The sequence below is a fragment of the Oncorhynchus mykiss genome, chromosome 29 (assembly GCF_057628025.1).
Source record: "Oncorhynchus mykiss isolate SJ-2025 chromosome 29, ASM5762802v1, whole genome shotgun sequence".
NCBI classification, from domain to species: domain Eukaryota; kingdom Metazoa; phylum Chordata; class Actinopteri; order Salmoniformes; family Salmonidae; genus Oncorhynchus; species Oncorhynchus mykiss.
Window position 1 is genome coordinate 34,525,916 of NC_143050.1, and position 23,672 is coordinate 34,549,587.

At 43.5% G+C, this 23,672-nt stretch overlaps 1 protein-coding gene across 2 annotated transcripts in view; it reads left to right on the forward strand.

Moving 5' to 3' along the window:
* LOC110509326 (high affinity cAMP-specific and IBMX-insensitive 3',5'-cyclic phosphodiesterase 8B) overlaps positions 1 to 23,672 on the forward strand; it is a 94,817-nt gene that overhangs the window by 40,308 nt on the left and 30,837 nt on the right. For both annotated transcript variants that reach the window (XM_036967466.2, XM_036967465.2), the window contains exons 3-10: positions 4,362 to 4,552; positions 6,879 to 6,938; positions 8,788 to 8,845; positions 9,372 to 9,460; positions 9,576 to 9,654; positions 14,977 to 15,117; positions 15,278 to 15,366; positions 17,970 to 18,024. In XM_036967466.2, coding sequence (XP_036823361.1) covers positions 4,362 to 4,552; positions 6,879 to 6,938; positions 8,788 to 8,845; positions 9,372 to 9,460; positions 9,576 to 9,654; positions 14,977 to 15,117; positions 15,278 to 15,366; positions 17,970 to 18,024 — 762 coding nt within the window. The remainder of the gene's footprint in view (positions 1 to 4,361; positions 4,553 to 6,878; positions 6,939 to 8,787; positions 8,846 to 9,371; positions 9,461 to 9,575; positions 9,655 to 14,976; positions 15,118 to 15,277; positions 15,367 to 17,969; positions 18,025 to 23,672) is intronic.

Here is a 23,672-nt window from a genome sequence, read left to right on the forward strand (position 1 = left end):
GGGTACCGGTACAGAGTCAATGTGGAGGCTATATACAGGGGTTACCGGTACAGAGTCAATGTGGAGGCTATATACAGGGGTTACCGGTACAGAGTCAATGTGGAGGCTATATACAGAGGGTACCGGTACAGAGTCAATGTGGAGGCTATATACAGGGGGTACCGATACAGAGTCAATGTGGAGGCTATATACAGGGGGTACCGATACAGAGTCAATGTGGAGGCTATATACAGGGGGTACTGGTACAGAGTCAATGTGGAGGCTATATACAGGGGTACCAGTACAGAGTCAATGTGGAGGCTATATACAGGGGGTACCGATACAGAGTCAATGTGGAGGCTATATACAGGGGGTACCGATACAGAGTCAATGTGGAGGCTATATACAGGGGGTACCGGTACAGAGTCAATGTGGAGGCTATATACAGGGGGTACCGATACAGAGTCAATGTGGAGGCTATATACAGGGGGTACCGGTACAGAGTCAATGTGGAGGCTATATACAGGGGGTACCGGTACAGAGTCAATGTGGAGGCTATATACAGGGGGTACCGGTACAGAGTCAATGTGGAGGCTATATACAGGATGTTACGGTACAGAGTCAATGTGCGGGGGCACCGGTTAGGTAATATGTACATGTAGGTAGAGTTATTAAAGTGACAATGCATATATAATAACAGAGAGTAGCAGCATCATAAAAGGGGGGGGGGGGGGCAATGCAAATAGTCTGGGTGGCCATTTGATTAGGTGTTCAGGAGTCTTATGGCGTGAGTGGTAGAAGCTGTTTAGAAGCCTCTTGGACCTAGCCTTGGGGCTAGAGCACAGTCTATGACTAGGGTGGCTGGAGTCTTTGACAATTTTTAGGGCCTTCCTCTGACACCGGGTATAGAGGTCCTGGATGGCAGGAAGCTTGGCCCAAGTGATGTACTGGGCCGTACGCACTACCCTCTGTAGTGCCTTGCAGTCGGACGCCGAGCAGTTGCCTTTACCAGGCAGTGATGCAACCCGTCAGGATGCTCTCGGTGGTGCAGCTGTAGAACCTTTAGAAGATCTGAGGACCCATGCCAAATCTTTTCAGTCTCCTGAGGGGGAATAGGTTTTGTCGTGCCCTATTCACAACTGTCTTGGTGTGCTTGGACCATGTTAGTTTGTTGGTGATGTGGACACCAAGGAACTTAAAGCTCTCAACCTGCTCCACTACAGCCCTGTCGATGAGAATGGAGGCGTTCTCCTTTTCCACGTTGAGGGAGAGGTTTTTATCCTGGCACCACACTGCCAGGTCTCTGACCTCCTCCCTATAGGCTGTCTCATTGTTGTCGGTGATCAGGCCTAACACTGTTGCGTCATCGGCAAACTTAATGATGGTGTTGGAGTCGTGCCATGAAGCTGTTGTTGGTTAAGGGCTTGTAAGTAATGTGACAAATAAAATGTGATTTGATTTGATTATGTGTATGTACACGCACTCAAGCGGCAACACACACAGAACTGTGTACGTGTGGCGCCCCCTGTCTGGCCTGTGTGCGGGTGCAGGGCAGGTCGGCAGATTTTGGGACGGCGTCGCCTGAGATGTGTGTGTGTGTGTGGAATTTCACACGGCAGCTCCATGGTTACACAGCCCAGCTCGGGATCAAAGGGTGTAGACCTTTCACAGCCTCCTACCAATGCCAGCTCCTTTTCCCCCCCTTCCCTTTTCTCCTCTTCTTCTCATCCATCCTCTGCTCCCTTCGTTCCCTCATGCTCCTGCCAGTCTGTCCGGCATGACTGGCGAGACGGCTCGCTCTCTCTCATCTCCCTTCTCCTCTCTTCTTGGTCTCCCTCGGTCTGTTTCTCTTTCAATCAAATCAAAATCAAATCAAATTCTATTGGTCGGCCTACACATATTTAGCAGATGGTTTGTGCGGGCGTAGCGAAATGCTTGTGTTCCTAGCACCAACAGTGCAGTAATATCTAGCAATTAGTACACAAAGCTAAAAAGTGAAACGTAATTAAGAAATCTTTATAAATCTCTATCCCTACTTCCTTTCTCCCTGTGTTAGTTGTCCATTGGTGTATTGGTGTGTGTGTGTGTGCGTGCGTGCGTGCGTGTGTGCGTGCGTGCGTACACACACAAGTCCCTCCATTCTTGCCTCTTGTCTGTTACTGCTCTACTATAGGAGTCAAGTATTGGTAAAGTTCCCATACAGTATGAAGAACAACCGGTCGGTGTACAGTACAGGCCAGACAACTGTTGGTGTGAAATACAGCTCTCATCAGCCATCATTAACCATCATCCACCTGGTTCCTGTTTACTCTTATACTGAACAAAAATATGAACGCAAAGCGCAACAAAAATATATAATATTTCAACTTTATTTAACCAGGTAGGCCAGTTGAGAACAAGTTCTCATTTACAACTGAGAAGATAAAGCAAAGCAGTGCGACAAAAAACAACAACACAGAGTTACACATAAACAAACATACAGTCAATAACACAAAAGAAAACATAGATTTTTCATTTTTTTCTATTACAGTTCATATGAGGAAATCAGGCAATTTAAATCAATTCATTAGGCCCTAATCTATGGATTTCACATGAATGGGCAGGGGCACAGACATGGGTGGGCTTGGGAGGGCACACTGTGCATTCGTAAACTATTCAGACCCCTTAACTTTTTTCCACATTTTGTAACATAACAAAATGTGTGAGTTGTCAAGGGGTCGGAATACTTTCCGAATGCACTGTGAGCCCACCCACTTGGGAGCCAGGCCCAGCCAATCAGAATGAGTTTTTCCCCACAAAAGGGCTTCATTACAGACCGAAATACTCCTCCGTTTCATCAGCTGTCCGCGTGGCCTGTCTCAGACTCTTCGGCAGGTGAAGAAGCCGCATGTGGAGGTCCTGGGCTGGCTTGGTTACACCTGGTACGTACATGCGGTTGTGAGAACGGTTAATCATACTGCCGAATTCTCTAATATGACGTTGGATGCGGCTTATGGTAGAGAAATTAACATTAAATTATCTGGTAACAGCTGTGGTAGACATTCCTGCAGTTAGCATGCCAATTGCACGCTCCCTCAAAACTTGAGACATCTGTGGCATTGTGTTATGTAACAAAACTGCACATTTTAGAGTGGCCTTTTATTGTCCCCAGCACAAGGTGCACCTCTGTAATGATCATGCTGCTTCTTGATATGCCACACCTGTCAGGTGGATGGATTCCTTGGCAAAGGAGAAATGCTCACTAAAAGGGATGTAAACAAATTTGTACACAACATTTTAGAGAAAAAAGCTTTTTTTGTATATGAAACATTTCTGGGATCTTTTATTTCAGCTAATGAAAAATGGAACAAACATTTTACATGCTGCATTTATATTTTTGTTCTTTATAGATTAAGGAACAATAGCAGGCTTTCATCCCAGGAGATGCCTGGGAAAGTGGTGTGAAGTTGTGTGTTTGAACGGTTAATGTTGCAATATGTAACGTTTTGGGCGACCCGACCAAATTCACATAGAAATGTGAGTTACAGATCTGTCATTCACATTAAAATCCGGTCTAAGAAGCGGTAGATATGTTCTATGTGAGCTATTTCTATGCTTCCCGTTCTCCTGTTTCGTTTTTGCATCTTTTACGTTCGGTTTTGTACACCAGCTTCAAACAGCTGAAAATTCAATATTTTTGATTATAGGAAAGATATTTCACAGCAGCTTTCTATGGTGCAATGATTATCTACGGTACAATATACATTGCTTGTTTTGTCACATAAACTGAAATTAGTCAAACTATTTGAATTTTAGCAACCAGGAAATGGCGGAGCGATTTATGCATATTGCACCTTTAAGTGATGTATGTTTTACTATTTAATGTATTATTCTTTGTGATACTGTGCTGTATATCAACACTGATATGCTTATTAGTCTACCGGTCCTAGCTTCATGTTTGTATAAAACAACTTCAGAAAGATTATAACCACACACCATTGCTCCGACAAGCAAACAAATGATTTATTAACAAATTACTTATTAAAGTAACCAATGTTTTGGCAGCAAGCTGCCTCTGTTCAGGTAAGAGGTATTTCAGACCATCTGCTCTCTCTCTCTCTCTCTCTCTCTCTCTCTCTCTCTCTCTCTCTCTCTCTCTCTCTCTCTCTCTCTCTCTCTCTCTCTCTCTCTCTCTCTCTCTCTCTCTCTCTCTCTCTCTCTCTCTCTCTCTCTCTCTCTCTCTCTCTCTCTCTCTCTCTCTCTCTCTCTCTCTCTCTCTCTCTCTCTCTCTCTCTTCTCTCTCTCTCTCTCTCTCTCTCTCTCTCTCTCTCTCTCTCTCTCTCTCTCTCTCTCTCTCTCTCTCTCTCTCTCTCTCTCTCTCTCTCTCTCTCTCTCTCTCCCAGGTCCTGCTGGTGTTTGCGAAGGAGGATGGTCAAAGCGATGCCTTCTGGTGGGCGTGTGACCGGGCGGGTTTCAGGTGTAACATCGCCCGAACGCCTGAGTCCGCCATCGAGTGTTTCCTGGACAAGAGCCACGAGATTGTAGTCATCGATGGACGCCACTCACGATACTTTGAGGCAGAAGCTGTCTGTCGGTAAACTCAAACTGTCTGTCTGTCTGTCTGTGATGGGCAACTTTGATGGGGCTGGGGGCCACAAAAAATCTTGCTCACAGGTCTGTGTACCCGAATCCATACCCTCACACACACACACATTGCATTGTGAGCAAAAAAAAATTGTGGCCACCATCTTGACAGTGGAGATAAAAAAAATGTTTTAAAAAGTAACTTTTGTGCAATTCCACACATTTTGCCATGGGGTGTAGAGAAAATTATGCAGTTTTATAGCACGTTTGCTGCATTTTTGCCATGGAGCAGAGTGAAGATTTTACAGTTTTAAAACTAATTTCATGCAATTCTCCACATTTTGCGATAGGGTGGAGAGAAATGTTTGCAATTTACAATATGATATCTGGGTGACACTGACGAACCAAATCAATGCCCCCCCCCCACACACACAGCCGGTAATTCCACCTTGATAACAAGTTTAGATAGCTGGCCTCTAAACTAATTTAGCAATCTAAAAATGTTTAGCTGATCTATGGATTTCACATGACTTGGAATACAGATATGCATCACAGATACCTCATGATTTAAGGTATCTATTTAAACATTTAAGGGTGTGCATCATAAAACCAGTCAGTATCTGGTGTGACCACCATTTGCCTCATGCATCTCCTTTTGCATAGAGTTGATCAGGATGTTAATTGTTCATTGTTAATGTTGATTGTGGCCTGTGGAATGTTGTCCCACTGCTCTTCAATAGCTGTGCGAAGTTGCTAGATATTGGCGGGAACTGGAATACACTGTCGTACACGTCGATCCAGAGCATCCCAAACATGCTTAATGGGTGACATGTCAGTGGGGGTATACAGGCCATGGAATAACTGGGACATTTTCAGCTTGTGTACAGGTCCTTGCGACATGGTGCCGTATATTATCATGCTGAAACGTGAGGTGGCGGCGGCGGATTAATGGCAGGACAATGGGCCTCAGGAGCTTGTCACTGAACGTTCAAATTGCCTATCGATAAAATGCAATTGTGTTCATTGTCCGTAGCTTATGCCTGCTCATACAATTAACACCGCACCATGGGGCACTCTGTTCACAACATTAACATCAGCAAACCGCTCGCCCGCACTGCGCCATATACGTGGTCTGTGGTTGTTAGGCCGGTTGGAATAGTTCAATAATTATCTAACATTCAAGTCTCTGTCAACTGTTCTGGTGGACATTCCTGCAGTCAGCATGCCATTCGCATGCTCCCTCAAAACTTGAGACGTCTGTGTCATTGTGTTGTGTGACAAAACTGTACATTTTAGAGTGGCCTTTTATTGTCCCCCGCACAAGGTGCACCTGTGTAATGATTATGCTGATTAATCAGCTTCTTCATATGCCACACCTGTCAGGTAGATGGATTATCTTGGCAAAGGAGAACAGGGATATAAACAAATTTGTGCACAAAATATGAGAGAAATAAGATTTTTGTGCATATGGAAAATTTCTGCGATCATTTTTTTTGCAGCTCATGAAACATGTTGTGTTTATATTTTTGTTCAGATACACTAAAAACTCAAACTGTCCTAATAATCCCACCCAGTATTTATCATGTGGTCAGACCATCATATGCTTCTTTATACAGTATCTAGTGATTAGAGTTATTAGTCACGCATGGTAATATTTTCCCAGAAGCAGTGGCTTCTTTCTTTCTTTCTTCCTCTCTCTCGTCTCTCTCCTTACTTTCCTCCCTCCCTGCATGTCCCCTGCCAGCCAAGAGGCTTTTGCCATCACTCACATTTATCCTTTCCTCCCACTCTCTCTCCTTCTCTCTCTCTCCTTCCCTCTTTCTCCTTATCTCTCTCCTCTCTCCCTCCTTCCCTCTTTCTCCTCTCTCTCATCTCTCTCTCTCTCCTTCCCTCTCTCTCCTTCTCTCAAACTCCTTCCCTCTCCCTCTCTCCCTCCCTCCCTTCCTCCCTCCCATCCCTCCAGTACATTGTGTCCATGGTGAGCCTGTGTAAAGTAGAGAAATGTTCTCTCAAATGCCAATGACATCACTCCTCCACTGCCCACATGTTTATACTGGCAATCATTCTAAAGCCTCCTCTCGTGTTGTGTGTCTGTCAAATGAAGCGATCAACTCAATCACACTTATTGCTCTCAAACCTGCCTCGTGAGTTAGCGAGGGAATTTTTTTAAGGTAAAGCACAAAAGCACTCCAGGTCTTCGTATGTCGTCCAAAACATATATTTGATCATTTTGTGGTTGTGAAAATATATATTTTTCTTTGACCATCTGCGGGATTCCGAGCGCTTCTGTTTTTATCCGTCTCTTAGATGATCAATCTCTTGTGTTGTTGATCCAGGTTGATTCGTGCCACAAAGCGCTCAGAACACACAGTCATTCTGGCCGTTGTGCCACAGACGTAAGTACACACGTCTATCAAATCGGAATTGATTGATGGCGTTTATTGCCATTCAAGGGGATTATTTTTCTCACAACTGAAGTTACATACATATTCACACAAACACCAAATATAATGATACATGTTTTCACGTTGATGGTGATAATGACATGCAGTACATGTATGTGTATTCTATAATGATACAGTGCCTTCGTAAACTATTCACACCCCTTGACTTGTTCCACATTTTGTTCCAGCCTGTATTTAAAATGTATTACATTTACATTTTGGTTCACTGATCGACACACAATACCCCATAATGTAGCCTAGTGATTAAGTTTGAATCCCCGAGCGGACTAGGTGAAAAATCTGCCGATGAGCCCTTGAGCAAGGCACTTAACCCTAATTGCTCCTGTAAGTCCCTCTGGATAAGCGTGTCTGCTCAATGACTGAAATGTACACGTCAAAGTGGAATTTTGTTTATAGAACATTTTTTAAATGAATACAAAATGAACAGCTGAAATATCTTGAGTCAATAAGTATTCAACATCTTTGTTATGACAAGCCTAAATAAGTTCAGGGGTAAAAAAATGTGCTTAGCAAATTGCATAATAAGTTGCATGGACTCATTGCATGTTCAATAACAGTGGTTAACAGGATATTTTAACAACTACCCCATCTCTGTATCCCACACATACAATTATCTGTAAGGTCTCTCAATTGAGTAGTGAAGCACAGATTCAGCCACAAAGACCAGGGAGGTTTATTCAATGCTTCGCAATGAGGGGCAACAATTGGTAGATGTGTAAAACAAACCCAGCTGAATAGCCCTTTGAGCACAGTGAAGTTATTAATTTCACTTTGGATGGTGTATCAATACACCCAATCACTACAAAGGTACAGGCATCCTACCTAACTCGGTTATCGGAGAGGAAGGAAACAGCTTAGGGATTTCACCTTGAGGCTAATGGTGATTTTAAAACAGTTACAGAGTTTAATGGCTCTGTAATGAGAAGGCTGAGGATGGATCAACAACATTGCTCCACAATACTAACCTGACTGCCTAGAGTGAAAAGAAGGAAGCCTAAAAAGAATACAAATATTCCAAAACATGCAACAAAGCACTTAAGTAATACTGCAAAATCTGTGTCAAAGAAATTCACTTTTTTCCTGAAATACAAAGCGTTATGTTTGGGGCAAATCCAACACAACACACTTCATATTTTCAAGCATGTTGGTGGCTGCATCATGTTGTGGGTATGCTTGTCATTGGCAAGGACTAGGGAGTTTTTTAGGATAAAAATAAACAGAATACAGCTATAAGCACAGGCAAAATACTAGACGAAAACCTGGTTCAGTTTGCTTTCCAACAGATACTGGGAGAGGAATTCACCTTTCAGCAGGACAATCTACACTACCAAAACAACATTGAATGTTTCTTAGTGGCCTAGTTACAGTTTTGACTTAAATCAGCTTGAAAATCTATGGCAAGACTTGAAAATGGCTGTCGAGCAATTCATTTTAAAAGAATAATGGCCACACAGCTGTAATCTTCTCCAAAGAGGCTTCTACAAAGTATTGACTTAGGGGTTTGAATACTTATGTAAATTAGATATTTATGTATTTCATTTTCAATAAATTTGCAACAATTTCTAAAAACATGTTTTCACTATGTAAATATGGGGTATTGTGTGTAGATGGGTGAGAAACAAAATATATTTATTACGTTTTGAATTCAGGCTGTAACACAACAAAATGTGAAATAAGTCAAGGGGTATGAATACTTTCTGAAGGCACTGTATATCTTATGTGAGCTGATGATGATAATGTCATAGTGTGTACTGCCTATGCTGTTCTCTCTACTCTATAGGCCTTCAGGTCAGGAGGAGCAGTCTGTTCTTCCTCTCCTCTGCGCTGGATTCAGCAGAGTATGCACTCTTCTCCTTCTACGTTCTCTATGTACTATAGGGGGAAGAGGGGATATGACTTTATATGGCATGACATCTGCCCCCACCATCTCCTCTGGAACTCTGTAAAGTGTACTGAGCCAGACAACTCAAAACACTCATCCTATCCTATCATCCATCTGCTGAGTCAGTCAGTCAGCCAGTCAGCTAGCTCATCTTATAAACACATCACAGTGTTTACCAACTGTTCTGTACTTTATTGTATGTGACCAGTCTATTTAACATGTCAGCAGGTCACAGCTCTCGTCACATGTCCTACCTCCAGGCTCATAGCTGACCTTGTTGGTCATATTTCACTTCATGTCTCTCTCTCTCTCTCTCTCTCTCTCTCTCTCTCTCTCTCTCTCTCTCTCTCTCTCTCTCTCTCTCTCTCTCTCTCTCTCTCTCTCTCTCTCTCTCTCTCTCTCTCTCACTCACTCACTCACTCACTCACTCACTCACTCACTCACTCACTCACTCACTCACTCACTCACTCTCTCTCTGTCAGAGGTATGTGGAGAACAGCAGTGTCTCTGCCTGCTATAATGAGTTGCTCCAGATTGAACATGGAGAGGTGCGCTGCCAGTTCAAACTCAGGTACATTGGGCCTCACACACACACACACACACACATACACACACACACACACACACACACACATACACACACACTATGTATGACTAAACAGATCACTCTCTCTTATCTCCCTCAGGGCGTGTAACTCAGTGTTCACTGCTCTGGACCACTGTCAGGAGGCTGTGGAGATCACCAGTGAAGACCATGTGATACAGGTATACACACACACCATTGGCGTAGCGAAAACCCTGCAGCCCCCGCGTGGAGGGGGCCCACAAGCTCTGGGGGCCCATGCACTGGTCATCTCATATTCACAGTTGAAGTTGGACGTTTACATGCACTTTAGCCAAGTACATTTAAACTCAGTCTTTCACAATTCCTGACATTTAATCCTAGTAAAAATTCCTTGTCTTAGGTCAGTTAGGATCAACACTTTATTTTAAGAATGTGAAATGTCAGAATAATAGTAGAGAGAATGATTTATTTCAGCTTTTATTTCTTTCATCACATTCCCAGTGGGTCAGAAGTTTACATACATTCAATTAGTCTTTAGTAGGACTGCCTTTAAATTGTTTAACTTGAGTCAAACGTTTCAGGTAGCCTTCCACAAGCGTCCCACAATAAGTTGGGTGAATTTTGGCCCATTCCTCCTGACAGAACTGGTGTAACTGAGTCAGGTTTGTCGGCCTCCTGGCTCGCACACACTTTTTCAGTTCTGGCCACAAAGTTTCTATAGGATTGAGTTCAGGACTTTGTGATGGCCACTCCAACACATTGACTTTGTCATCCTTAAGCCATTTTGGCACCGGAGGAGATGGCCGCCGTTTTACGGTCTCCTAACCAATTGTGCTATTATGTGGGGTTTTTTGCGATATTTGTAGATTATTTTATACATAATGTTTCTACAACATCAGGACAGCGATCACTCACCTCGGATTAGACAAATACTTTTTTCAGCAACAACAACAACAAGCAGGACTCACACGATATTCTCCAAACACCCCACAGGGCAGACATCCCAATTATTCGCATAAGGAAGCGATGCAGAGGAAGAAGAGCCGGATCTGCAGAAGCCAACTAGGAAAGCTGCCGTTACCGTCAATATTACTCGCCAATGTGCAATCATTGGACAATAAACTAGACGAGGTACGATCACGAATATCCTACCAACGGGACATCAAAAACTGTAATATCCTATGTTTCACGGAATCGTGGCTGAATGACGACATAGATATTCAGCTAGAGTTCTCAGCTATACTTTTTGTGGCTGTTTATTTACCACCACAATCAGATGCTGGCACTATAAGACCGCACTCAGTCAGCTGTATAAGGAAATAAGCAAACAGGAAACCACTCACCCAGAGGCGGTGCTCCTAGTGGCCGGAGACTTTAATGCAGGGAAACTTAAATCAGTTCTACCAAATCTCTATCAACATGTTAAATGTGCAACCAGAGGGAGAAAAGGTTACGAGTTCAAAGCTCTCCCTCGCCCTCCATTTGGTAAATCCGACCACAACTCTATCCTCCTGATTCCTGCTTACAAGCAAACATTAAAGCAGGAAGCACCAGTGACTCGGTCTATAAAAAAATGGTTAGATGAAGCAGATGCTAAACTACAGGACTGTTTTGCTGTCACAGACTGGAACATGTTCCGGGATTCTTCTGATGACATTGAGGAATACACCACATCAGTCACTGGCTTTATCAATAAGTGCATTGAGGACATCGTCCCCCACAGTGACTGTACATACATACCCCAACCAGAAGCCATGGATTACAGGCAACATTCACACTGAGCTAAAGGGTAGAGCTGCCGCTTTCAGGGTGCGGGACTCTAACCCGGAAGCTTACAAGAAATACCGCTATGCCCTGCGACGAACCATCAAACAGGCAAAGCGTCAATACAGGGCTAAGATTGAATCATACTACACTGGCTCCGATGCTCGTCGGATGTGGCAGAGCTTGCAAACTATTACAGACTACAAAGGGAAGCACAGCTGCGAGCTGCCCAGTGACACGAGCCTACCAGACGAGTTAAATCACTTCTATGCTCGCTTCGAGGCAAGCAACACTGAGGCATGCATGAGAGCATCAGCTGTTCCAGATGACTGTGTGATCACGCTCTCCGTAGCCGACGTGAGTAAGACGTTTAAACAGGTCAACATACACAAGGCTGCAGGGCCAGACGGATTACCAGGACGTGTGCTCCGGGCATGTGCTGACCAACTGGCAGGTGTCTTGACTGACATTTTCAACATGTCCCTGATTGAGTCTGTAATACCAACATGCTTCAAGCAGACCACCATAGTCCCTGTGCCCAAGAACACAAAGGCAACCTGCCTAAATGACTACAGACCCGTAGCACTCACGTCTGTAGCCATAAGTGCTTTGAAAGGCTGGTAATGGCTCACATCAACAGCATTATCCCAGAAACCCTAGACCCACTCCAATTTGCATACCGCCCAAACAGATCCACAGATGATGCAATCTCTATTGCACTCCACACTGCCCTTTCCCAACTGGACAAAAGGAACACCTATGTGAGAATGTTATTCATTGACTACAGCTCAGCGTTCAACACCATAGTACCCTGAAAGCTCATCACTAAGCTAAAGAACCTGGGACTAAACACCTCCCTCTGGAACAGGATCCTGGACTTCCTGACGGGTCACCCCCAGGTGGTGAGGGTAGGTAGCAACACATCCACCACACTGATCCTAAACACTGGAGCTCCACAGGGGTGCGTGCTCAGTCCCCTCCTGTACTCCCTGTTCACCCACGACTGCATGGCCAGTCACAACACCATCATTAAGTTTGCAGACGACACAACAGTGGTAGGCCTGATCACTGACAACGACGAGACAGCCTATAGGGAGGAGGTCAGATACCTGGCCGGGTGGTGCCAGAATAACAACCAATCCCTCAACGTAACCAAGATTAAGGAGATGATTGTGGACTACAGGAAAAGAAGCACCGAGCACGTCCCCATTCTCATCGACGGGGCTGTAGTGGAGCAGGTTGAGAGCTTCAAATTCCTTGTTGTCCACATCAACAACAAACTAGATGGTCCAAACACACCAAGACAGTCATGAAGAGGGCACGACAAAGCCTATTCCCCCTCAGGAAACTAAGTTGGTACCTGGAGTGCCAAGTCTAGGACAAAAAGGCTTCTCAACAGTTTTTACCCCGAAGCCATAAGACTTCTGAACAGGTAACCAATGGTTACCCGGACTATTTACATTGTGTGCCACCCCAATCCCTCTTTTACGCTACTGCTACTCTCTGTTTATCTTATATGCATTGTCACTTTAACTACACATCCATGTACATACTCCCTCAATTGGCCCGACCAACCAGTGCTCCTGCACATTGGCTAACTGGGCTATCTGCATTGTGTCCCACCTCCTGCCAACTCCTCCTTTTACACTACTGCTACTCTCTGTTCATCATATATGCATAGTCACTTTAACTATACCTACATGTACTGTACATACTACCTCAATAAGCCTGACTAACCGGTGTCTGTATATAGCCTTGCTACTCATATTTTCAAATGTATTTTTACTGTTGTTTTATTTATTTACTTACTTACACACACACACACACACACACACATTTTTTTCGCACTATTGGTTAGAGCCTGTAAGTAAGCATTTCACTGTAAGGTCTACACCTGTTGTATTCGGCAAACGTGACAAATAAACTTTGATTTCATTTCATTTGATGCTTGGGGTCATTGTCCATTTGGAAGACCCATTTGCGACCAAGCTTTAACTTCCTGACTGATGTCTTGAGATGTTGCCTCAATATATCCACATAATTTTCCTGCCTCATGATGCCATCTAGTTTGTGAAGTGCACCAGTCCCTCCTGCAGCAAAGCACCCCCTCAACATGATGCTGCCACCCCCGTGCTTCACGGTTGGGATGGTGTTCTTCGGCTTGCAAGCCTCCCCCTTTTTCTTCCAAACATAACGATGGTCATTATGGCCAAACAGATCTATTTTTGTTTCATCAGACCAGAGGACATTTGATTTGCACTGAGTGGTATGATGGCTGCGTGGTCCCATGGTGTTTATACTCGCGTACTATTGTATGTACAGATGAACGAGGTACCTTCAGGCATTTAGAAATTGCTTCCAAGCATGTACTAGACTTGTGGAGGTCTACAATTATGTCAATTTGCCTATCAGAAGCTTCTAAAGCCATTATATAATTTTCTGGAATTTTCCAAGCTCTTTAAAAGCACAGTCAATTTAGTGTATGTAAACTTCTGACCCACTGGAATTGTGATACAGTGAATTAGAAGTGAACTAATCTGTCTGTAAACAATTGTTGGAAAAATGACTTGTGTCATGCACAAAGTAGATGTCCTAACCGACTTGCCAAAACTATAGTTTGTTAACAAGAATTTTGTGGAGTGGTTGAAAGATGAGTTTTAATGACTCCAACCAAAGTGTGTGTAAACTTCCTACTTCAACTGTGTATATAAAAAAATATATCAATCATTTTGACAGTAACTCCCCTTTTTAATTTGCACATGTAGCAAGCCAAGTGTTTGTGTTGACGAATCTACATTGGTATGGGTGAGTCAGGCAGACAATAGTCTTCATGCATCGTGCATCTAGTTAAAAAAAGTTAAGGGAAATCAGGTCAGACTCTTGATATGGATGGAGAGTGAGTATGTTCTTCAAGATGGATAAAGACAAGGCCAGATCAAGTGGTGCACGAAAACAACGCAAGAAAGCGTTACCTGATCAAGGTCGTGCCAAATTACCGAATTACCAACTCGTCCTCAACCAACGAAACACCATCGCAGGCAGAAGCTAGTAGGCTTAGTTATGTAGCAGCCTACCAGTCCCGACCACTGTCCCCGGTCCCGGCCATTAAAGTGGCCTTCCTCCTCCTCTTCGTCCTGCCCTCGAGAACAGTGGCAGTTCCTCTAGTGAGAGTGCCAGCCCTCCTCCTCTTCCTCTTCGTCCTGCCCTCGAGAACAGTGACAGTTCCTCTAGTGAGAGTGCCGGCCCACCTCCTCCTCCTCCTCTCCCAGAAAACTAAGCTGATGACTGCCGGAGACCCAGCGGCAGCTCATGAGAGCAACCCCCCTTCTGTGAACACTGGTAAGCCTACGAGTGATGAGACGGATGGCCCTGTAGGCCCTGTAGGCCTATAGCTTCATGAAACATAAACGTTAGGCTTAACATGAGATAATGACAACCACATCATCTGATAGCATATCGATAGGCAGCCGCGTAGACGTTGCAATTTCAGAACCATGGACAGCGATCGATAGTATATGCTTTGTGAGTGGCTGAAGCGTTTTTTTTTTTTAAATGTAGGGAGGGGAGGGCCCAAACTCTGACTTTGCGGTGGTCGAGAAACTACGCTACGCCAGTGACGCACGCGCACACACACACGCGCACACAAAACGCAGTCGGTCTTGACCTTTGCTGGGTCGTTTAGGTATTCAGTGAAATGATGGTGAAATAAATAAAGTTCAAATGGAAAAACCAATCCATCTCTCTCCCTCCTCCCCCAGTATGTGAACCCGGCATTTGAGTGTATGATGGGTTACCACAAGGGAGAGTTGATAGGGAAAGAGCTGACGGAACTCCCCAAGAGTGACAAGAACCGAGCAGATCTTCTAGACACCATCAACACCTGCATCAAGAAAGGAAAGGTGAGAGAGCATTAGACACTGAAAAACCTCGGGACCTCATTGAAGAACATCCAACTATTCATCTAGATTTTTTTCCTCCTGTGTTTTCTATTCAGTTGTCCGATTGTAATTCTCTAGGAGTGTTATGGTGTCGCCTGACTGTAGCTTTCTCTAAGTCTAGGAGTGGCAGGGGATCTACTATGCCAGGAGGAAGTCGGGTGACAGTATACAGCAGCATGTCAAGATCACGCCTGTGATTGGCCAGGGAGGGTAAGTCACTGCCTTCACCCCTTCCACTTAAATAACAGAGTTTATCAACTCTGGCAAGCCGCTGTCTTCCTCAGTAGATGTGCGTGGGTAAAATCACTGGGGAAGCCAAGCCAATAAAAAAGCCAAAAAGCCAAATTGTGTCGTTTCCTGTATAATCCATTCGTTCAGACTCCACCGTGACAACAAACAAACAGTCACACAGTGGCGGTATGAATTCAACTACACATACGTTTGTTTCATCACAAAACCAGAGAGAGCAACCATTCACCTTTCCGGTGAATTCCACAAAGCAAATATTGCACATTTTGTTACGTTACAGCCTTAAATGGTTATTTTCCCTCATCAATCTACACACAATACCCCATAATGACATCACAATACCCCATAATGACATCACAATACCCCATAATGACAAAGCAAAAACAGGTTTTTAGAAATGTTTGCAAATCTATAAAAAGTCATATACACTACCGTTCAAAAGTTTGGGGTCACTTAAAAATGTCCTTGTTTTTGAAAGAAAATACATTTTTTGTCCATTAAAATAACATCACATTGATCAGAAATAAAGTGTAGACATTGTTAATGTTGTGAATTACTTTTGTTGCTGGAAACGGCTGATTTTTAATGGAGTATCTACAGAGACCCATTATCAGCAACCATCACTCTTGTGTTCCAATGGCACGTTGTGTTAACTAATCCAGGTTTATCATTTAAAAGGCTAATTGATAATTAGAAAAGTATTTTGCAATTATGTTAGCACAGCTAGAAACTGTTGTCCTGATTAAAGAAGCAATAAAACTGGCCTTCAGACTAGTTGAGTATCTGGAGCATCAGCATTTGTGGGTTCGATTACAGGCTCAAAATGGCCAGAAACAAAGAACTTTCTTCTGAAACTCGTCAGTCTATTCTTGTTCTGATAAATGAAGGCTATTCCATGCGAGAAATTGCCAAGAAACTGAAGATCTCGTACAACGCTGTGTACTACTCCCTTCACAGAACAGCGAAACTGGCTCTAACCAGAATAGAAAGAGGAGTGGGAGGCCCCGGTGCACAATTGAGCAAGAGGACAAGTACATTAGAGTGTCTAGTTTGAGAAACAAACGTCCTCAACTGGCAAAGTCCTCAACTGGCAGCTTCATTAAATAGTACCCCCAAAACACCAGTCTCAACCTCAACAGTGAATAGGCAACTCCTGGATTATGGCATTCTAGGCAGAGTTGCATAGAAAATGCCATATCTCAGACTGGCCAATAAAAAGAAAAGATTAAGATGGGCAAAAGAACCCAGACACTGGACAGATGAACTCTGCCTAGAAGGCCAGCATCCCGGAGTCGCCTCTTATGTAAATAAGGTATTTCTGTTTTTGAATATTAATACACTTGCAACAATTATGGGGTTTTGTGTGCAGATTGATGAGTATTTGTTTTTCAATTTAATCAATGTTATAATAAGGATGTAATGTAACAAAATGTGGAAATAGTGAAGGGGTCTGAATACTTTCTGAATGCACTGTATATGCTTAGTTTAATACAGTGGAAACAAAGTTTAAGATAGCAAAAACAATTTAGTCCGATCAATGTTTCTAAATATCATGTGCTGTCTGTGTGTGTGTTTGCGCACAATTGAAAAAATTATAGGCTTTTGTAGACTAGTTGAATGCCAATGCCATCCTCTTCTCTTTCATGTTGGCAAAATGGTCTATGGCTCTGTCATACAGTATGCTTTTAGTTTTGTTTTCATTGGCTACTTAGCTGAAATGCTTGCGAGCCTAACTTCCTCTCATGGGCAGCAATGAACCAGCTAAGCTAGCTAGTTAACGTGATGGTACTTGCTACATCTAGGCTACATATTGAACTTCAATCGTCTCAGGCCAGTGTCACAACATATTCATTTATGATAAGATCAGAACTGCTGTCTTAATCGTTTGGCGTATAAAGAGAATTAAGTCAAAACCACAAGTCCAAATCCACATCTCCGTCCATGGCTTAGGAACGGGCCGGTTTTGCAAGCTAATTACTGCAGGACATCAACACAAGCAGACAAGAAAGATTACATTTTGCTTAGGATGTGATTTGATTGGTGCGAAGCCAAATCCAAACAGGTCTCCCTTGGGGGGTGTTTTTCTGCGCCAGGACAACCCACAGTTGAGCTCAACGCTGATTGGCTAATTATTTTTAAATCGTTTTTTCAAGGGAGGCCAAATGCTTGCTGGCATCAATCAATCAAATGCTACGGGCGGACACATGTCATACTCTTTTGTTCCAGACAGAATCAGATACATGGGCTACACATACTGAGACAGAAGGGCGCTGTTTCCCTCGCTCGGATGATTTCTCCGGTGAGATTCAGCCACTTGCGAATTGACAGAAAACGATCATTTTTATTTTTGGGGGTCAAATATTTGTGGAAGCCTGGCTTCTCTTGGCATCCATGAATACACGCCACTGGTCTTCCTTCTAGGAGGACCGCTTACAGTTAATTGGTTGTTAACTGGTTATTAACTGGTTGTTTAAATGGTTAACTGGTGGTTGATAGGTTGTTAACTGGTAAATGGCTACATATGGTTCCCAATCTAATATGCTTTTCTTTCAATCTCTTTACAGAAAGATCCGCCATTTTGTGTCCATCAAGAGGCCCCACAGTGACAACAACAAACAGGTGAGCCATGCAGCCAGTAGTTAGATAAACAGGCATGAAAGTTTATTTTTATGTTTCATGTAACCAGAGCAGTCAAAGTGGTCTTAATCGTTGGTAGATAGCTACATTACCTATTCTTCAACTATGTGTACATAAGAGAAATATATACCCCGTCAAGTATAACTCATATGGCCTCAAGGTTTTGTGGAGCAATGGCAGCTCTATGCTGTATGGAAGGCAGGTGGTGTTTCCTGTGATTTTCCCTTATATGCTAGCATTGTAGCTAAATGGTACACATTCAACCTCAAGTGGTTCAGGGACAGCCCTATGGTAGCCATGTGAAGACCATTTTTCTACTACTGTATGATGCCTTTCATTGCAGTACAATGTGTATGGCAACTGCTCTGCATCCGACCGCAAGGCTCCCTGCCATCCAGAGGACCTCTATACCAGGCGGTGTCAGAGGAAAGACCTAAAAATTGGCAAAGACTCTAGCCACCCAAGTCACAGTCTGTTCTCTCTGCTACCACACGGCATGTGGTACCGTAGCAACAAGTCTGCGACCAAAAGGCTCCTGAACAGCTTCTATCCCAAAGCCATAAGACTGCTGAACAGTTCATTAAATAGCTACCCAGACTTTCTGCTTTTCACCCCCTACCTAAATGTACATAGTACTTCCATCAATCATCGAAACGACATGTACATATTACCTCAATCAATTACCCCAACTATCTTGTACCTCCTGCACTGACTCAGTGCTCCTTGTATACAACCAACTAGTTTATTTTGCTCTATTTGTTAATTTTCTACCTTTTTAACTGCATTGTTGGGAAATTGGCTCGTAAGTAAGCATTTCACGGTAAAGTCTACACTTGTACGTTACAAATTTCATTTAATTTGAATTTGTTGGCCTCACGTGTTCCGTACCAGTCTGACAGCCAGCACTATGCTATGTGGTAGTCATTGCTTGTCCACTCTACTGTGTATGTACAGTACCATGTGAGTAAGAGAAGGTGTCTAATGTCTGTGTAAGTTGCTTTGGCATGCTAGCATTGTTATGGCATTTATGGCATCTGTAGTCTATAGTGGCCTGTATTGTTTTGGCTTGCTCACGAGCACATGGTGCTCAGTAGGGTTGTAGGCTAAGAGCTAGTGTTCATGCTAAGCTAAGCTAGCGCTAAGCTACAATAAGCATCCCCTGCTAAGGCCTTTGAGGGCTAGCAGCCAGACACCGCCAGAGCTATTAATACCTTAAGGCCAAGTTAGCTGTTCCCTGACCTGTGCTACGCTACGCTAGGCTAGCTAGCCGCTGCCTTTCATCTGCTGTCTCTGACTGGCGGTGAGTCCAATGTTTCCATCTGCATGCCAAAGCCGAGCACTGTTCTGTTCTCTCTCCTGACTCTTATCCTTGGGAATCACTAGGTTGTCTCCAGTCCTACATGTGACAGATCTCCTCATCCTATTTGTTTAGCATTATAACATTTAAAAGAGATTTGTTTTTCATCTCAATGGGGGACAGTTAGCAATTTTTTACATTCACCATCACTCTGTCAAAGGAAATATAGTATTCTTTCTAACAAAGATATCTACACTGAAAATATATACAAACGCAACATGCAACAATTTGAAAGATTTATCTGAGTTACAGTTCATATAAGGGAATCAGTCAATTGAAATACATGCATTAGGACCTGATCTATGGTTTTCACATCACTGGGAATACAGATGTGCATCTGTTGGTAACAGATACCTTAAAGATAGTGTGACCATGATTTGCCTCATGCAATGTAGCACATATCCTTCTCATAGAGTTGATCATGCTGCTGATTGTGGCCTGTGGAATGTTGTCCCACTCCCCTCCATTTGCTGTGTGAAGTTGCTAGATATTGGCCGGAACTAGAACACCCTCTCGCACACGTTGATCCAGAGCATCCCAAACAAGCTCAATGAGTGACATGTCTGAAGAGTATGCAGGCCATGGGACATTTTCAGCTTCCAGGAAATGTGTACAGATCCTTGCGACATGCGGCCGTGCATTATCATGCTGAAACATGAGGTGATGGCGGCGGATGAATGGCACGACAATGGACTTCAGGATCTCGTCACGGTATCTCTGTGCATTCAAATTGCCATCGATAAAATGCAGTTGTGTTCGTTCATTATTCCTGCCCTTACCATAAACCCACCACCACCATGGGACACTCGGTTCACAACGTTGACATCAGCAAACCGCTCATCCACACGGCACTATACTGCCCGGTACAGTTGGAACCCAGGATTCATCAGTGAAGAGCACACTTCTCCAGTGAGCCAGTGGCCATCGAAGGTGAGCATTTGCCCACTGAAGTCGGTTGTGACGCCAAATTACAGTCAGGTTAAGACTTTGGTGAGGATGACGAGCCCCCAGATGAGCATCCCTGAGACGGTTTCTGACAGTTTGTGCAGGAATTCTTTGGTTGTGCAAACCCACAGTTTCATCAGCTGTCCGGGGGGCTAGTCTCAGATGATCCTGCAGGTGAAGGCGTCAGATGTGGATGTCCTGGGCTGGTGTGGTTACACATGGTCTGCGTTTTTTTGAGGCAGGTTGGACGTAATGCCAAATTCTCTAAAATAACGTAGAGAAATTAACATTCAATTCTCTGGCAACAGCTCTGGTGAACATTCCTGCAGTCAGTGTGCTAATTGCATGCTCCCTCAAAACTTGAGACATACAGTGCATTCGGAAAGTATTCAGACCCCTTGACTTTTTCCACATTTTGTTACGTTACAGCCTTATTCTAAAATACATATTTTTTAATTACATCATCAATCTACACACAATACCTCATAATGCCAAAGCAAAAACTGATTTTAGACATTTTTGCAAATGTATATATAAAAAAACTGATATCACATTTACATAAGTATTCAGACCCTTTTCTCAGTACTTTGTTGAAACACCTTTGGCAGCGATTACAGCCACAAGTCTTCTTGGGTATGGTGCTACAAGCTTGGCACACCTTTATTTGGGGAGTTTCTCCCATTCTTCTCTGCAGATCCTCTCAAGCTCTGTCAGGTTGGATGCGGAGTGTCGCTGCACAGCTATTTCCAGGTCTCTCCAGAGATGTTCGATCGGGTTCAAGTCCGGGCTCTGGCTGGGCCACTCAAGGACATTCAAGCCACTCCTGCTTTGTCCTGGCTGTGTGCTTAGGGTCGTTGTCCTGTTGGAAGGTGAACCTTCGCTTCAGTCTGAGGTCCTGAGCGCTCTGGAGCAGGTTTTCATCAAGGACCACTCCGTTCATCTTTCCCTTGATCCTGACTAGTCTCCCAGTCCCTGCCGCTGAAAAACATTCCCACAGCATGATGTGGGAATTCCAGGTTGTAAGGCAACAAAATAGGAAAAATGCCAAAAGGGTGAATACTTCGCAAGCTACTGTACCTATATATATTTGAAACCATCATGAAACCTATACCACAATCATTTCATTTGACTTTGTGAAAATCCTTTTTTTTTTTACCTAACTTTTTCCATGTGGTTTCTTCTTTCACAGACTCCATGAAATTATAAATATTTGGTCAAATTATGAATTTTGTGTATGTTTTCCTAGAAACACGTGTGGTTCAATTCACCCCTTTGGCTCAACTTACCCCACTCTCCCCAAAAGGTAAAGGATACATAGAAGTAGAAATCAAGTGATGTGCTGAGCACTGCTGACTAAGGGAAAAGTCAACTCTGGGAAAGAACTGAAAGTAGCACACCCATCTCTTCATTGCAGTGTGATTTATGACGTTGCCCTATCAGCCCTTACAGTACTTTTCTGATTTGGAATCCTTGCGGCCAACTGTTGTCAAGACAGCAGTGTTGTACTTCCAAAAACATTCCTTACCTCAGGACACTTCAACGGGAGACTATCCAGTAAAATAAAGAAAAAAAGGGAGCAGTCTGTTTCTGCGTAGACCTGGATAGATTTATTGACGACTCATCCTGAATGGAGAAGAATTGTTAGTGGGCGTGGCGTTTGGCCAGAGCGATGTGGATGGGTAGCCAGGCAGAGTTGCTTTGAGCACGAATCAGAACAACTCCTCTTTCTGGTCTTTCCCAGCGGGACACTTGGCCGATGTCCCAAGTCTGCATGTTATAGTCTAGTTGTTGAGTAGACAGCAGGGTCTGTAAGTAGACCTTCACCATGTAGGACCTATTTCTATTTAACTGCCCCCCTCTGCTCTCACTGTCTATCATTCTCATCACATGCACCGCCCCTCCCCCTTCATTGCCAAAGCAAGTGAAGTAGATAATATACAAAAGTGAAATAAACAATATAAAATTATCAGGTAACATTACACTCACGGAAGTTCCAAAATAATAAAGACGTTACAAATGTCATATTATGTATATTTACAGTGTTGTAACGATGTGCAAATGATTAAAGTACAAAAGGGAAAGTCAACATAAATATGGGTTGTATTTACAATGGTGTTTGTTCTTCACTGGTTGCCCTTTTCTTGTGACAGCAGGTCACAAGCTGTTGTGATGGCACACTGTGGTATTTCCCCCAGTAGATATGGGAGTTTATCAAAATGGGGTTTGTTTTTTATTTCTGTGTGGATCTGTGTAATCTTTAGGGAAATATGTGTCTCTAATATGGTCATACATTTGGCACACGGTTTAGGAAGTGCAGCTCAGTTTCCACCTCATTTGTGGGCAGTGTGCACATATCCTGTCTTCTCTTGAGAACCACGGCTACCTTTCTCAATAGCAAGGCTATACTCACTAAGTCTGTACATAGTCAAAGCTTTCCTTAAGTTTGGGTCAGTCACAGTGGTCAGGTATTCTGCCACTGTGTACTCTCTGTTTAGGGCCAAATAGCATTTTAGTTCGTGTTAATTAGTTTTGTTCATTATTTCCAAAATGTCAAGTAATTGTCTTTTTGTTTTCTCATGATTTGGTTGGGTCTAATTGTGTTGCTGTCCTGGGGCTCTGTGGGGTCTGTTTGTGTTTGTGAACAGAGCCCCAGGACCAGCTTGCTTAGTGGACTCTTCTCCAGGCTCATCTCTCTGTAGGTGATGGCTTTGTTATGGAAGATTTTGGGAATCACTTCCTTTTAGGTGGTTGTAGAATATCGTCTCTTTTATGGATTTTGATAATTAGTGGGTATCGGCCTAATTCTGCTCTGCATGCATTATTTGGCGTTTTACGTTATACACGGAGGATATTTTTGCAGAATTCTGCATGCAGTCTCAATTTGGTGTTTGTCCCCTTTTGTGAATTCTTGGTTGGTGAGCAGACCCCAGACCTCACAACCATAAAGGGCAATGGGTTCCATAACTGATTCAAGTATTTTTTGCCAGATCCTAATTGGTATGTCAAATTTTGTGTTCCTTTTGATGGCATAGAATGCCCTTCTTGCCTTGTCTCTCAGATCTTTCACAGCTTTGTGGAAGTTACCTGTGGCGCTGATGTTTAGGTCGAGGTATGTATCGGTTTTTGTGTGCTCTAGGGCAACAGTGTCTAGATGGAATTTGTGTTTGTGGTCCTGGCAACTGGACCTTTTTTGGAAGAACATTATTTTTGTCTTACTGAGATTTACTGTCAGGGTCCAGGTCTGACAGAATCTGTGCAGAAGATCTAGGTGCTGCTGTAGGCCCCCCTTGGTTGGTGACAGAATCACCAGATCATCAGTAGACATTTC